At 44.3% G+C, this 14,126-nt stretch overlaps 1 protein-coding gene across 1 annotated transcript in view; it reads left to right on the top strand.

Annotated features, from left to right (window-relative positions):
- LOC119402120 (WD repeat-containing protein 81) overlaps positions 1-14,126 on the top strand; it is a 96,668-nt gene that overhangs the window by 47,205 nt on the left and 35,337 nt on the right. Inside the window, exons 19-22 of the mRNA XM_037669236.2 lie at positions 286-541; positions 8,660-8,806; positions 9,638-9,848; positions 10,545-10,678. Coding sequence (XP_037525164.1) covers positions 286-541; positions 8,660-8,806; positions 9,638-9,848; positions 10,545-10,678 — 748 coding nt within the window. The remainder of the gene's footprint in view (positions 1-285; positions 542-8,659; positions 8,807-9,637; positions 9,849-10,544; positions 10,679-14,126) is intronic.

Here is a 14,126-nt window from a genome sequence, read left to right as displayed (position 1 = left end):
GACGTCATAGTAACGTTATGACGACGTCATGATGATGTCACGAATTTTGGCGATCTGTGACATCATGATGGCGTCATATGGTGGCATCATCACGTGATGATATTTTGCGTCACTCGCGTTGACGCCAACTCCGCGAGATGCTGACACGAACAGTCAATTTTCATGTTTGATGAGGCATCTAAAGCCTTGGTAAACCCTCGCATGCTACCTAAAGGCATTAGTTTCACCGGGAAAAAACAGGCTGTGACAGTGTTTGTGCTCACGCGCCAGCATTTCTTCACACAGAGATCCCGAGAATCCAAGCGCAGCCGTTCGAAAAGGATCTCACCTGGACAACGCGGAACTCGACCCGCTCCGCCAGTCCGGTGCAGCCGCATCACGAGAGGCATCGCCTATGCGGGCCGGCCATCGAAGTTCCTCTTCCGAGCGGGACATGCCGTCTGCGTCACCAGAGCCAGCTACGTTTGGCGAGCCGGAGATGTTTGAGCTCGATCAAGACCAGGAACTGGAGCAGTCCGCTTCGTACTCGTACGAAAGAAAGGTGCGAGCATTAACTATAATTGCTGTACAAGTATGTTGATTGCTTCAACACCTTTAACACTTCTCGTCCACTTGAACAGCCACCTTCCTCTGAACTTCCCATCCTTGCATTTGAAATTAGTTACATTGCATTGTTGTGAGGCTATAATACGAGCATATAATTAAGAAGAAGGAAAATTTACATTCGTAAGTAAAGAATTTCTTTTCGCGAAATGAACATAAACATAATGTTGAAACAATTTCTAATTAGTCAAACTGACAATGTCGTTAGTTAATGCCTCTCAGATGCTTAAGGACACAGGGTATGGTAAAATCTTTTTTATATCAAAATTTGGTTTTTTTTGCTTGTTTGGAATGATAAGGCCTTCCTTAACAACATCCAGTGCCCCACACATTTTCGCACACTTTGATTGAGCTGAAAAGACCAGGTTTTCGAGACGCAGTGACTATTCTGTGGTCCAGACCACAGAATAAAGCCCAGCTTTATTCTGTGGACGAGACCACAAAATAAAGTGCTGCTTTATTTTGTGGACCACACCAAAGAGACTCGTGCTGTGGACCGTGCGCACCAGACATCGCTGTAGCCCAAACAGCCCACTTCTCTTGACGACGGGTTTCTCTCACAAATTTGGAGGGTTTATTCCGTCGTCTATAGTTCACAGGATAAGCACTGCGCCCTCCTCGCTTGATGACAGCTTCTCTCGCGAATCGCAATATTCGCTCGCAGTTTTGTGAATAAGTCCGGACCAAGGAGGCCATTTCCGGGCATAGTACGCGAGATGGAAGACGCTTATGCGTGAAAGGTTCGAAATGCGAAGGCGAAGCCCACCTTTGGCATGCTTGCTGGTCTGACATGCCAAAGCAGATAAACTTGTGAATTGAAGCAGCAAAAAGAAGGCGTGTAATAACAAATGACAGCGGTTCTAAAAATTTCTGGACCTGATCTATCGCGTGCGGAACACTTAAAGGGACACTAAAGAGAAACAGTGAATTGGCTTAGATTGATAAAGTGTGCTCAGAGAACTCTTGTGTAGTTTATTTCACCACCATAGGTTTATTATTAGAGCAGAAAACCAAGTTTAAAGTTTCATTTTTAAATTTCGTGCCGAACTTTGTAATTCGTGACGTAAAAGACTTCAAAGAGCATTTAATGTATTTGGCGCCACTGGCTCGACGAAATTTCCAAAAGCTCGTTATGTCAAGTCTCTGGCCCCCTCAGAGGACAATGTACTTCGATTTAACCGATTAGGAACTACGTAGGCCCAAGCAGGCGCCGTCAAAAATATGTGATGTCACGACAAATGGTGCGGGAATTCCAAGGTGGCGTCGCCACCTGTATTTTCTTTTTGCGCGTTTTCTCGCTTTTGAAGCGTCTTCGCGCAGAAAGCGTGGTGATTTTGGTATTGTGGAAGTCTACTTTACTAATGCGAGAAAAATTGTTTTGCTCTTTAGTGTCCCTTTAAGTCACTTTCACCACAGTACATTTGTGTCATGCAAAAAAAAAAGGTGCACTAAGATCTGCATGGGAGACTCAAATTTTGAGTGATCCCCCCGATTGTGCGAACACGGCCACAGATCTCCCAAAGAACAGCGTCAACGTCATTGCAAGAAGGGAATCATAATGACAAAGGGCGACGCTACTAAAACATTCTGGCCCTGATCTATCGCGTTAAGACACACTTCAGTCACTTTCACCGCAGTGCACTAGTGTCGTGCAAAAAAAATGCACTGAGATTGGCAAAGGGCTACTTTAGCTGTTTCTGTAAAGTTTTCAGACGTTGACGATCATACAAGTACTCGTAATTATATGGCTTGTGCAAGTGTATCTACTTAAGTGACAAAGTGTGCTGTGTCCAGTGACAACTAGTAGGTTCTCGCCAATCTTATTGCACTTTTTTTTGCTTGACACAGGTGTACTGCGGCGAAAGTGGCTTAAGCGTTGCCTACTCGATGGATCAAGGCCATAAAATTTTATACACATTGTCATTTGTTATTATTGTTTTCTTTTCACGGTGGCGTTAGCGTTCTTTTTTGGGTGATTTATAGCCGTGCCCATTCAGAAGGATTGCTCAAAATTCGAGTCTCGCGTGCATATGTTAGTGCACTTTTTCACGTGACACAAGCGTACTGTGGTGAAAGTGACTTCAGTGTTCCGCACGCGATAGGTCAGGTCCACGAAATTTTAGAACCGCTGTCATTTGTTATGATTATACGCCTTCATTTTGCTGCTTCCGTTCACAATAACAAGTTTACCTGCGGCTGATATCAATACTCGCATATGTCAAAACATTGGAATCTTTCACATATGCGCCAACATACGCGTCTTCAATATTGATTCACAAAACGGCGAGCAAATATTGAGATTTGCGAGAGGAGCTGTCGTCAAGGGAGGAGGGAGCAGTGCCTGCTCTGTGGACCAGACCACAGAATAAACCCTCGCAATTTGTGACAGAAAACCGTCGTCAAGAGAGGTGGGCTGTTTGGGCTGCAGAGAAGTCTGATCAGTCTGCAACGTTTTTAGATTACTTAATAATAACGTTTTTAGATTACTTAATAATCTAAAAACGTTGTCAGTTTGATGCGAACGGTCCACAGCACAAGTCTGTTGTGGGGTGTGGTCCACAAAATAAAGTGCAGCTTTATTCTGTGGTCTGGTCTACCGAATAAAGCTGGAGTCTATTGTGTGGTCTGGACCACAGAATAGTCACTGCGTTTTTGAGACCAACTGATCAGCAGCCAATCCCCTTTTCCTCAGACGGTGCACAACCTGAGCTTTCTGTCTCGACTGAATTTTTAAACAATCGAAGCTGGTAGTTTCCCCGATCTTAGCAAGGTTTAAAAAAAATTTCACCATCTCCCACTAAAGGGAACCATGTGAGGATGCGAAGGAGCGCATGGGTCGACTTAAAGTTCCGTTCATCACGGGCACCTTGCCGGATGTTAATGCGTCCTTGCATGTGGAGCACACACCATGAATTCACTGTAGTTACTGTTGCTGTTACTCGTCCCGAACTCTTGTTGGAGCACGCCACACGGGTTCATTGCGCATCTGCAGAATCTCGTTCCCCGACGCCATCACGTGATTGCTGAGAGAGTGTAAGGGGGAGAGGCCGCAGCGTTTTACCCAGCCCTTTACACAGGCTTGAACGCGCTAGCGCGTGCCAGCACACGTGGTTTTCTCTGCGTTACGCCAAGCTAGGACAGCATACGGCAGCCCGGGCCCCTAAAGTGCTCTGCACGTATCATCATCAAGGCGGTCGAAGAACAAGACTAAGAAGTAGAGCTGTGCGAATAGCAAAATTTTGGGTGCGAAGCGAATTCGAATAATAAAGATTGAGTGCGAATCGAATCGAATAATTTCGAATAATTTTCGAATATTTCTCAAACATTTTTCGAATAATTCGAAGTGAACTTACAGAAAAAGTTGCAGAGAATCCCTAAGTATGATCTTGTGAGATCGCAACATGAAAGTGTTTCTTTTCACTAGGTTGATGAAGCGCTGGTGGGGTCATATTTCATAGTTGTCTTTCTTATCAAGAGTGAGGCAATGTAGAGGCCGAATTGTATTTATGTACATGATGTAGTGCAACAAAGGTGTTGCCGACAACACTTTACACGTGATAGGCAAAGATGCCATTTCCTCAGCCTCTCCTCCTCTTTCAACTGCTGTGGAAGGCCAACTGATGTGGCGGACAAGGGTGTGCTCCCTTCAAGTCCGGAGTTCCAAATCTGCCTCGTAGACGTCGATATATAAGAACATCTGAAATTTTGAATGCTAAAAAGCTTCGGCGTCCGATTTTTCGGACTTCCTGCCCAAATTTCAGGTCCAAAACAGTATTAATTGAGCCCCCAACTCTGCCACATCTTTCATCTCCATATTGGAACCAGCGTTTTCTTGAGTTAATACATTTGCGACCGTAGCGGAGCTTGAAAGGCAGCTTTGCCGCAATACGGGGGTGTGATGAGGTGAAGCTTATTGAAAAATCTAGGGACCACTTCCAAACGGACGTTGACTGTCTCTTGCCTAAGTTCGACCGTAACGGAGCTTGAAAGGCAGCTTTGCCGCAATACGGGGGTGTGATGAGGTCAAGCATTTTGAAAATCTAGGGACCACTTCCAACCGGACCTTGTCTCTTGGCTAAGTTCGACCGTAACGGAGCTTGAAAGGCAGCTTTGCCGCAATACGAGGGTGTATTGAGGTGAAGCATATTAAAAATCTGAAGGGGTCACTTTCAACCGGACGTTGGCTGCATTTGTCTTTGGGAAGTTCGAATAGTTCGAATAGTAAAATTTCAGTGCGAATCGAATCGAATAGCAAGCACTATTCGAAAAATATTCGAAATTTCGAATATTCGCCCACCCCTACTAAGAAGTCTTCTCCTTGGCGCGAGCGCGTGCTCAATATGTTACAGATGGCTATGTTAGGTTTTAGAAAGCGGACGGTCGCCAATGGAACTACGGACAAAGCCCAGCGCAAAAGCTGCTTCGCATCTAAAAGCATACTAGCTACTTAAAAGCACATGGCGCAGGTTTTTTTGAACACGCGTGGCATTTACAGAGTCCACTTGCCTTGTGTGTGTGAGACGGGCATGGAGACTCAGTTCTGTGCATTTATTTTCAGTTTAGTTGAGCCTTTGTTGATTTCATTGCGATGGCAAAAGATATTCTCGCGTTGACGAATCAAAGAAACTGTTTAGAAAGCGCCGTATAAATTGAAATCGACATGCTTCAGCTACTGACAGAAACGACATCGGGAGCACTCGTGCAAGCACTTCAGCCAGTAAGCTCCTCATTACACGTCGCCGCAAAGGAACATTATTACCTGTAATGACGATCGCTACGCTTTGATTTATGTGGAGCTTCTACAAATGGTGATTACGAGTAACGTGTCTGCACAGAATGCGGAGGAACCGTGGCACTCGTAGGGAACACAAGGGATCGTGTTCTTTGGAATGGAAACCCTCTAAACTGCCATCTTTGAAGCTGTTCTAACTTTCAAAAAAGCCTGCATGGCCCGAGTAAACATTCTCAAGGCCGTTTGGTATATCAGCAATGTGCCAGTGTTGTATGGTTGGGTGAGATTGACCGTTGTCGACAGTATTTGGCCAACAGAGACACAGAAGATATGACAAAACAAGCCAGAAAACCAAGGAAACAAGGAAAGGAGCAGAAATCTGATTCGTGTGATGACTGTATGGCACGTTGCTATTAATGAAATTATTCAGCACATCTTTTTGAACAAAATATAAAATAAACTTGTTTTCCCACTTGAACTCAATATATCTCGGAATAAATTTTTTTGCTACATTTGCCCCATTATCGAAACAACGTGAAAAAACAGAAGGCTGATTTTCTACCAGAATAAACCAAACATCAATACGAAGCTACTGACCTAGAATGGTGTACGTATGTGAAATAGTTTTCGTTTTTTTTGGGGGGCTGTTTTTTTCTAAAAAATAATGACAAAAACGACTTGTTGAGTGGCTGCAGCGAGAAATTAGACGCACCGACAAAGGAAAGAAACACGACGACACTGCTGCTTTCCTTCGTCTGTGCATCTAATTTCTCGCTGCAACCACTCAACATGCAAGATCACTAATTAGCCCAGTCGCAAACCAAAAAATTACTTGCCTTGTTAAAAAAATTGCAAAAATGTCAACACTTGAAATACAATTGTAGTTCTAGTTCCATTGCAAGAAGAGATGCCGACGAATAAACCGAAACAAACCCGAACGCTTTACGTGTAGTAGTTTCATAGAGAATGGGTATAGGGCCTACCCTGTGCCCATAAGGTGGGGTGAGACTTTCTTTAGTCAAATAATTCGATTTTGGGATTTTGCAGTCACCTGATAGAGAATTTCTTTATCTTTCAAAAAACTATATTGTCACGTAGTCTAGCGACTAGTGCGGCAGGAACCCGAAGACAGTCTTGGAGGCAACCACATTATTAGGCTTGTGCGAATAGTAAATTTTAGGTTCGAAGCGAATTCGAAGCGAATAGTGATTTTGGTCGAATAATTTCGAATCGAATTCGAATAGTATATATCACATATTATAAAGAAAAATGAGCATATTTGTCATGACCCAACCAACCTGAACGTTTTTTTTTTAATTGTAACAAGGCATGTGCAAATGTCATTCTTTTTGGTTCAAAGGAAGTGTAAGCAACTTTGAATAGTAGCAGGATTTGTCTTTCGGTAGAATGCAAGTGATAACCTGTAAAATATGTTATGTTTTAAAATTTACTATACTTGGAGCATATAAGCCAGTATAACAAGTGTTTAAACTTAAAAAATGATGAATCGATGTGAGGGTAATATGCTCATTTAACCTTGATGTGGAGCTTCGCAGCAGTGCGGATTTTTCCTGGAAAGGTGTGTTCATCGTATAGCACCTCTTCACTGCAGTGAAACCACTTTTACAAGTGGTTACAACCGGACAGTGCATATTTTCTCTGTAAAGGTGTATATTCACGGTATAGCACCCCTCCACTGCAGTGAAACCACCTTTACAGGGGGGTTACAAGCGGACTAATACACACCTATTCGTTCATTTCGAATACTTCGAAATTTTCAATAATTTAAATTCGAATCGAAGCGAATTCGAATACTGTGTTATTCGTTCGAATATTTGAAGTGCTCGAATATTCGCGCAAGCCTACACATTATTGGTTGAACATGCGCCCGAATTCCTCGGCGGTAACGTCGACAGGCGCGGCTGTTGGTAGGCATGAAGAATACATTGAAGCAATACTGCAAGTCGGCCTAGTTAGAACCTATTCATATTCGTGGATTCGCGCGAGCGCACGTAGACAAAGAAGAGAAACACAAAGACGAGCGCGTAAACATTGCGCTCATCTTTGTGTATCTCTTATTTGTCTCCATGTGCTCGCGTCAATCCATGAATGTGAAGAATACTGAAGCCTGGTGCTGCACGCTCTTTTAAACAAGGCGTGAAACATGTGTGACGTTTCTTACCAGTATGTCAAGTGAAGTGGTACACAAAGATAAAGCAGTAGCATCGTTAAACTTCGACGTACTGGGTGCGTAGTTCTACACGCACAACGAAAAGAACGGATGCAACAAATGATAAAGAGAGCGCATCTGCAGTGACCTACTGCAAGCGTCACATGGCAATATATCACATTTGGGCACTCATTTGGGCAATATATCACATTTGGGCAAAATAATTTTTGGTCCTTTTTCTTTGGCACGATGATAGGAAATGCGCGTGTACACCTACGTAATTTCTGCGTTTTTATCAACACAACATTTTTGAAGTTTGCCTACTTTTTTCTCAGGAACTATCGGACGTAAGCAAACAAAAATTTCCACATGTGTTCATTAGTGGCATTTACCTAACTGGAACTAGAATCAGTAGCCTAGCAGTATTTTATTTTTTTAGTATAAAAGAAACATTCATAAGTGGTAATTTTCAATCGTTGACAAACGTAAAAAACATAACAAATGTAGTTTTTGTTGTACGCTCACAACTTTGGTTCCACTTCTGTAAAGCGTTAGTAGCTACCTTTGTGCAAAATTGCAATGCTCTGCAGATAGCAGATTTTAACAAAAAAAGTACATATGTGGAAAAACTAAAAACAAAAATAAAAAAAACAGTAAACACAGTTTAAAGCTAATTTTGAGCTCCAGTCCAACCTGCGTCTACCTTTAAGATACCTTGCAAATTTTATCGCCATAGCTTTTATTACCACTGCTGTACAGCCAAATTTTGAAACTCGCATTCAACGTCTCACCCCACCTTAAGTCGCCAAGCCTAAAGTGTGGGTCAATGCAGTTGTTGTACAGCTGCATTGGCCCTTTGTGGATGCAACACTTGTGTAATTATTTTCATGCAGCACCTTGCTTTAGCAGATTTCCTCCTAGATGTTGTCGTAAACATTTAGTAGTCATCGCTCGGTCTCTGCTTTTTCTGCAGCTAGAAAGGGGAGAATGGTTTTGCTTGTTGTCTCCTTTTTTTTCTCATTTTTTATAACTTTTTGTATCGTTATCTGCATTCGTAATACTTTCCCACCTGCTTGGCCATCGAATGGAAGACTGCATTGTTGTGTAAATAAATTAAAAAAATAATGTCAACTGTCTTCATTTCTGGGTTGAAGGACGTTGCAACGTTTCCGGAAATTAGAACCTGGCCACCTTCGGCTGATAAGGAAGAGCAGCCCAATGCGAACCGTCCCGACAGGCTGGAATCCGAAGGGCCTGACCCATCACCACAGATGTCATCGATTCCTGTTATACCAGTTACTGTGAGCACCTCGTCATGTTATTTATATATAGACACCTACAATTTTCGTAATGCATTAGCTAAAAAAAATTTGCTTTGTTTGCTGGTTGGTGTGTTCATTTACTATACGTTAAGGGGCCCAGTTAGACATTGCGTTAGTAGTCCGATGTGGCTTGGTAGTGTGGCGTATGGCCTAAGGCAGGGGTTGCAGGCGGCTGCATGGGCATTCACCCTGTGGCAAGAATCTGCCATCGCGGGCATCTAAATTTCTATGTTGTATGGGCTAATAATTAATTTGCAACACTGTTTGCTGGGGAGTCGTTTGGAAGCCACGAAAAGAGCTCTGTTGGGACCTACTAAACCTTTAGTAAAGAGGTCATTTAATTGACACTTTGCAAAATAGTGAGCGCCCCCCAGCGTACACTTTGAAATAACCTGTAAGTTGGCTTTCCCCCAAGCACGTTTTCCACACAGAACCTCTCGCTCCCAGACTGCTTTTCCAGCAAAGGTGCGGAAACACCGTAAAGGCTTTTCAAAACACACTGCAGGAATGTCACGCCTCATTGTAGGTTCCCTCTTGCACAGAGAGAAAGGTGGAAACGAAAGAACCACGGGGATTAGTGGTGAATGGTAAAAAATTGTTTGCCTGGTAGTCTGTGGTCAAGACTATCTGTGTGGAAAACAAACTTTCTCGCACATGCGCAGTAACTATTTTGCAAGCCATCAGTTGCAGAGGCATTCATCATAAAGATAATAAGTGTACATACTCTGTAGTCTTTAATCATCTATCTGCACAGGAATCGTCTAGCCAGAAATGGCAAAAAAAACATGAAAATTTAACTCGCACCAACAGGAGACGTATGAGGTGACTCCCCCGGAAGCGACCGACAGCGGTGGCTGCAGCCTGAGCGACATAGCCTCTGAGAGCGTCGTGTGGCTCGCGCATCGGCTGGGCCCCGTCCTGACAGCCAAGCACCTCAGCCGGAACCTGCTGCGGATGCTGACACTGTGCTACATGGGACCCCAGCAGCTGAGCCCGGCCAAGGGACCACTGCTCGAGGGTGGTAAGTCGGGCGAGCAGTGACCGTGACCGGTCGTGACAGCCATAGGCGTGCACACAAGGATGTAACAAATATGGACATAATGAAATGTTGGATGCGGCTTCGTTGTTTCCACTATATTTCAGAAAATATTGTACCACTGTAACAATGCCAGAAGAACAGTGTCCAAGTCAATATTAGTTACAGTGGAACAAAATTCTTGCTCATTCATTACTAAAGGTTTCTGTTATAAGTAGCAAGAATGTGAAGTACTCGGCAAGTGTAACACGAGACAGCACATTCCAAATTGTGCATTAAAAAGTAAATCATGATGAATTCTTTATGTGTGCACGAGAACTCGTGGTGCGTATGTTGCCAGAAATTGTTCAAATCCCACCACTCGCCACTGAAAAATGATACAAGGGAGCACGCAAGCAGCAAACACCAATTAAGATTTCTGGACAGACATGACCAATAATTGAGAAAGAATTTAATGAGCCATCGGGATCAAGCCAGCGATAAACAACGGGGCCACACGTTTGAGCTTCGCTGGCTAACCACCTGTATGGAATGCTTGGGCAGTGTATTTTTTTTTTTAATTTGTATCGTTTAAGAATTCTAGTTAGCGGTGTCTCTGCCGTTCTGCTTTAGTGGCCTCTTCAGCATCTCATTTTTTTGTTTTTCATGTGATTCCTTTTTATTCTTTATTTCTACTTCTAGATGTGAGCCTTTTCGAACAAGGTGTGGTTGGGGACCAGACTGCCGCAAAGGTTCTTGAGACACTGTCCAACTTGGCGATGCTTTACGGGGAGAGCTTCATCACACGCCAGTACCTACCTCACGCTGTTGAGCTGGTATGTGTACCTTCTCACAAATTTACGAGTATGACCATTTTGCTGATTGACTGCTATGCTTTTTCATCTGGTCTGGGTACATGTTCATCGTTGCTAAGGCTTCAGGGATGCAAAACTGCTCCCATTTTGGACTTAAAGGGACACTAAAGAGCAAAACTATTTTGCTCGCATTAGTAAAGTAGTCTTCCACGATACCAAAAACACCACGCTTTCTGCGAGAAGACGCTTAATAAGCGAGAAAACGCGCAAAAAGAAAATATAGGTGGCGACGCCACCTTGGAATTCCCGCACCATTTGCCGTGACGTCACGTATTTCTGACGGCGCCTGCTTGGGCCTACGCAGTTTCTAATCGGTTAAATCGAAGTACATTGTCCTCTGAGGGGGCCAAAGACTTAACGAGTTTGTGGAAATTTCGTCGAGCCAGTGGCGCCAAAATACGTTAAATGCTCTTTGAAATCTTTGACGTCATGAATTACAAAGTTCGGCGCGAAATTTAAAAATGAAACTTTGAACTTGGTTTTCTCCTCTAATAATAAACCTATGGTGGTGAAATAAACTACACAAGAGTTCTCCGAGCACACTTTATCAATCTAAACCAATTCATTGTTTCTCTTTAGTGTCCCTTTAAAGACCCCCCTTGACACCACAATAGAAACCTCGAGATGTCTGTGTTGTTTGATTGTCCTGTATATGTGGGCACTTCTGACCGATTATTAGTGCCAGACGGTGCCTTTAAGATATTTCACATGGTTTTAAAGTAAGCGTGAGTGCTCATGTGAGTTGGCAGCACCTCGCGACATCGCCACTGGTATGATGTAGACCGAGGCCTCATGTGACGTTCCACGTAAAGCGAGTATTGTCGACGTCAGAGAAGATTTGCGGGGTGCGCACAATACCCCGACTGGCACCCGGCGAGGACCATTGTTCGTCACCCCTCTCACTCTGTTGTCGGGCTGCTCTCAACGTAGTTTTGGCTGCTTCGGCCAGGAATGCTTTGTTGTTTTTTCTGGGGGGGCCATGCGCTTAACAATACCAAAACACCAGCAAAGCACCAGAGGTTTGAGTGTACAACTTCCAGAAAGTCCAGAAAGGTCCCGCTCATGCATCCGGCAACGTTCTCTAAAGGTGGGGTCACCAGCCAACTGGCTCATGACGTCAGTCTGGAGTGCATATTCATTGGTACAGGCTTCATCATCATCGTCATCAGCCTGCCTGCGCCCACTGCAGGGCAAAGGCCTCTGCCATGTTTCGCCAATCAACCCGGTCCTGTGCTTGCTGCGGCCACGTTATTGCCGCAAACTTCTTAATCTCATCCGCCCACCTAACTTCCTGCCTCCCCCTCGCGCGCTTATGTGCATTCAACTTTGAGGTGAAAATGCTGCGGATTTCTAACGTATCTGACTATATGGTGAGTAAGGTAAGGTGAGCTGGATATAATAGAATTGCCTGTGGGTACCACGCCACCATCATAGTAATCTAGGAAGATGATTGCACTCCCATATACACTCCTCTCTTTTGGCTGGGTCTTGTAAGCCACCTGCTGCTGCCTTTGGGCATCACCTCTGTTACAAATATTTAAAAGTTAATGCAAAAGCAACGTTTAAAGGACAAACATAGCAAAGTTTATGACTCTACGAAAACAAAACCAGCTTGGATATTCTCAGCATGCAGCTGAATCTGTATCGTTTGTGACATCGACTGAAGTTTCTGAATGATAAGTTTTTCCTCTCTTGATTTATTGTTGAATGACACTCTAAATGGCGTAACGTAGTTTTTAATAGGGCGTATCTTTTCAGTTGCACTTTTAAGGTTATACACCTATGTTACACCTTATATGGTGTTATCTACAGCATCTCTTTTGGTAAGGTTTTGTAAGCCATCGGCTGCCGTTTTCAGAATGCGCCTCAAGTTGCATCGTTAGTCAAGTGATAATTTCTTGCTTTCATGATTTGTCATCTATGTTGCGAGCTTCCAAAGAACCGATTTGCATGGATGACACTCTAAATAGTGTAATGTAGATTCTGGTGGGGTGTATCAATTTACACTTCGCATATATACACCTGCATCACAACCTTAAATGGTGTAATGTAGGTCCCAGTAGGGTGTATCTATTTATACTTCACATGTTGTATCTCACACCTATCTCAAACCCTATATGGTTGATAGGGGTGATTGACCACGGGCTTGTTTCTTTGGTTTGACACAATCTAATGAAACCAACAGACAGTGAAGCTAAGGAGGGATAGGGGAATTCATTTGTGTATGTTTTAACTGTAGTACAGTCAAATCCCGCTACAACGAAATTGACGGGACGCGCGAAAAAGTTCGTTGTCGCGGAATTTCGTTGCAGCGAAATTTCATCTACATACCACAAAAGTTAGGAATATCTGATGATCATGACTCGTCCTTTGGTCCCAGCAAGCGCATGCATTGTCCTTTGCATTTAACTGTCGCTAACTCGGACGCACTTGGCCGCACACCGTGTGAACGTATTTTCTCGCGTATAACACGCACAAAATATACAGAAAATTTACCGCTAAACTCGGGGTGCGGGTTATACGCGAATTTCGTTGCGCAAGTTGGCTTCACGGCAACGCAATGAAGGCGGCTTTGCGTCAATAGGCGAGTTATACACGTGGGTTATACACGAGCAAATACTATATGCAGGCTACCCTCGAAGCGTGCCGAGCGCGTAGCGCCGCGAAGGAGCGTGCCAAAGTTCGGTAGAGGCTAAGTGAAAATGAAGTGCCGAAGCTCCGCACAACCACAGTCATAAGCGAGAGAAAGGAAAGTCGAAACGCTTCGTGTCGTTTTACGACTTTGTTGCCTTTAATCTTTCTTCCGGTGTGTTAGCTGCGTACTTCAGCATATTTGCTATCGATAATCGCGACGATAGCGACGGCGTTCTCTGCCGCCGTTTTCTGCGCAGCGCTTCCGGCAAACGGTAGCGACGGTAGTTCCGTTTTCAATCTGTGCGCGCTGGCCGTGCGTGTGCCTTCAGAGCTGCGTCGTTGCTATCTCTGATCGCGTCTACCGTGGTTTTGGCCGCAGCATTGCATTGAGTCGGTGCGCGTACGTTCGATGGATGCGCGCGTACTTTCGTGGTCGCCCGTGGTCGCATTTGTATTCACAGCGGTTGCGGCAGAATGCAGTTACGCTTGGACTAGGTGCGCGCTGGCGGCACGTGTGCCTTCAAAACGCCATGGATGTCATTCACGATCCTGGGTTTGTGACGACGAGCAGTAGTTTTGTTTTTAGTGCTACGTCAAAACAATGGCGGGAGTTCACGATTCTTCCGCGGCCCGCACGCGCATCAAATCCGCCGGCAGCATCATGGCGGATGGACGATCTGTCGCCGAGCATCTCAATGGCGAAAAATTTACCGGGATGTGCGTGAGGTGGCAGAAAGCATGTCTCCGATGAAGACACGGGTCTTGCGATGCGGCC

The sequence above is a fragment of the Rhipicephalus sanguineus genome, chromosome 8 (assembly GCF_013339695.2).
Source record: "Rhipicephalus sanguineus isolate Rsan-2018 chromosome 8, BIME_Rsan_1.4, whole genome shotgun sequence".
Classification (NCBI taxonomy): domain Eukaryota; kingdom Metazoa; phylum Arthropoda; class Arachnida; order Ixodida; family Ixodidae; genus Rhipicephalus; species Rhipicephalus sanguineus.
Note: the sequence above shows the minus strand (reverse complement) of the source record. Positions and strands in the feature narration are given on the sequence as shown.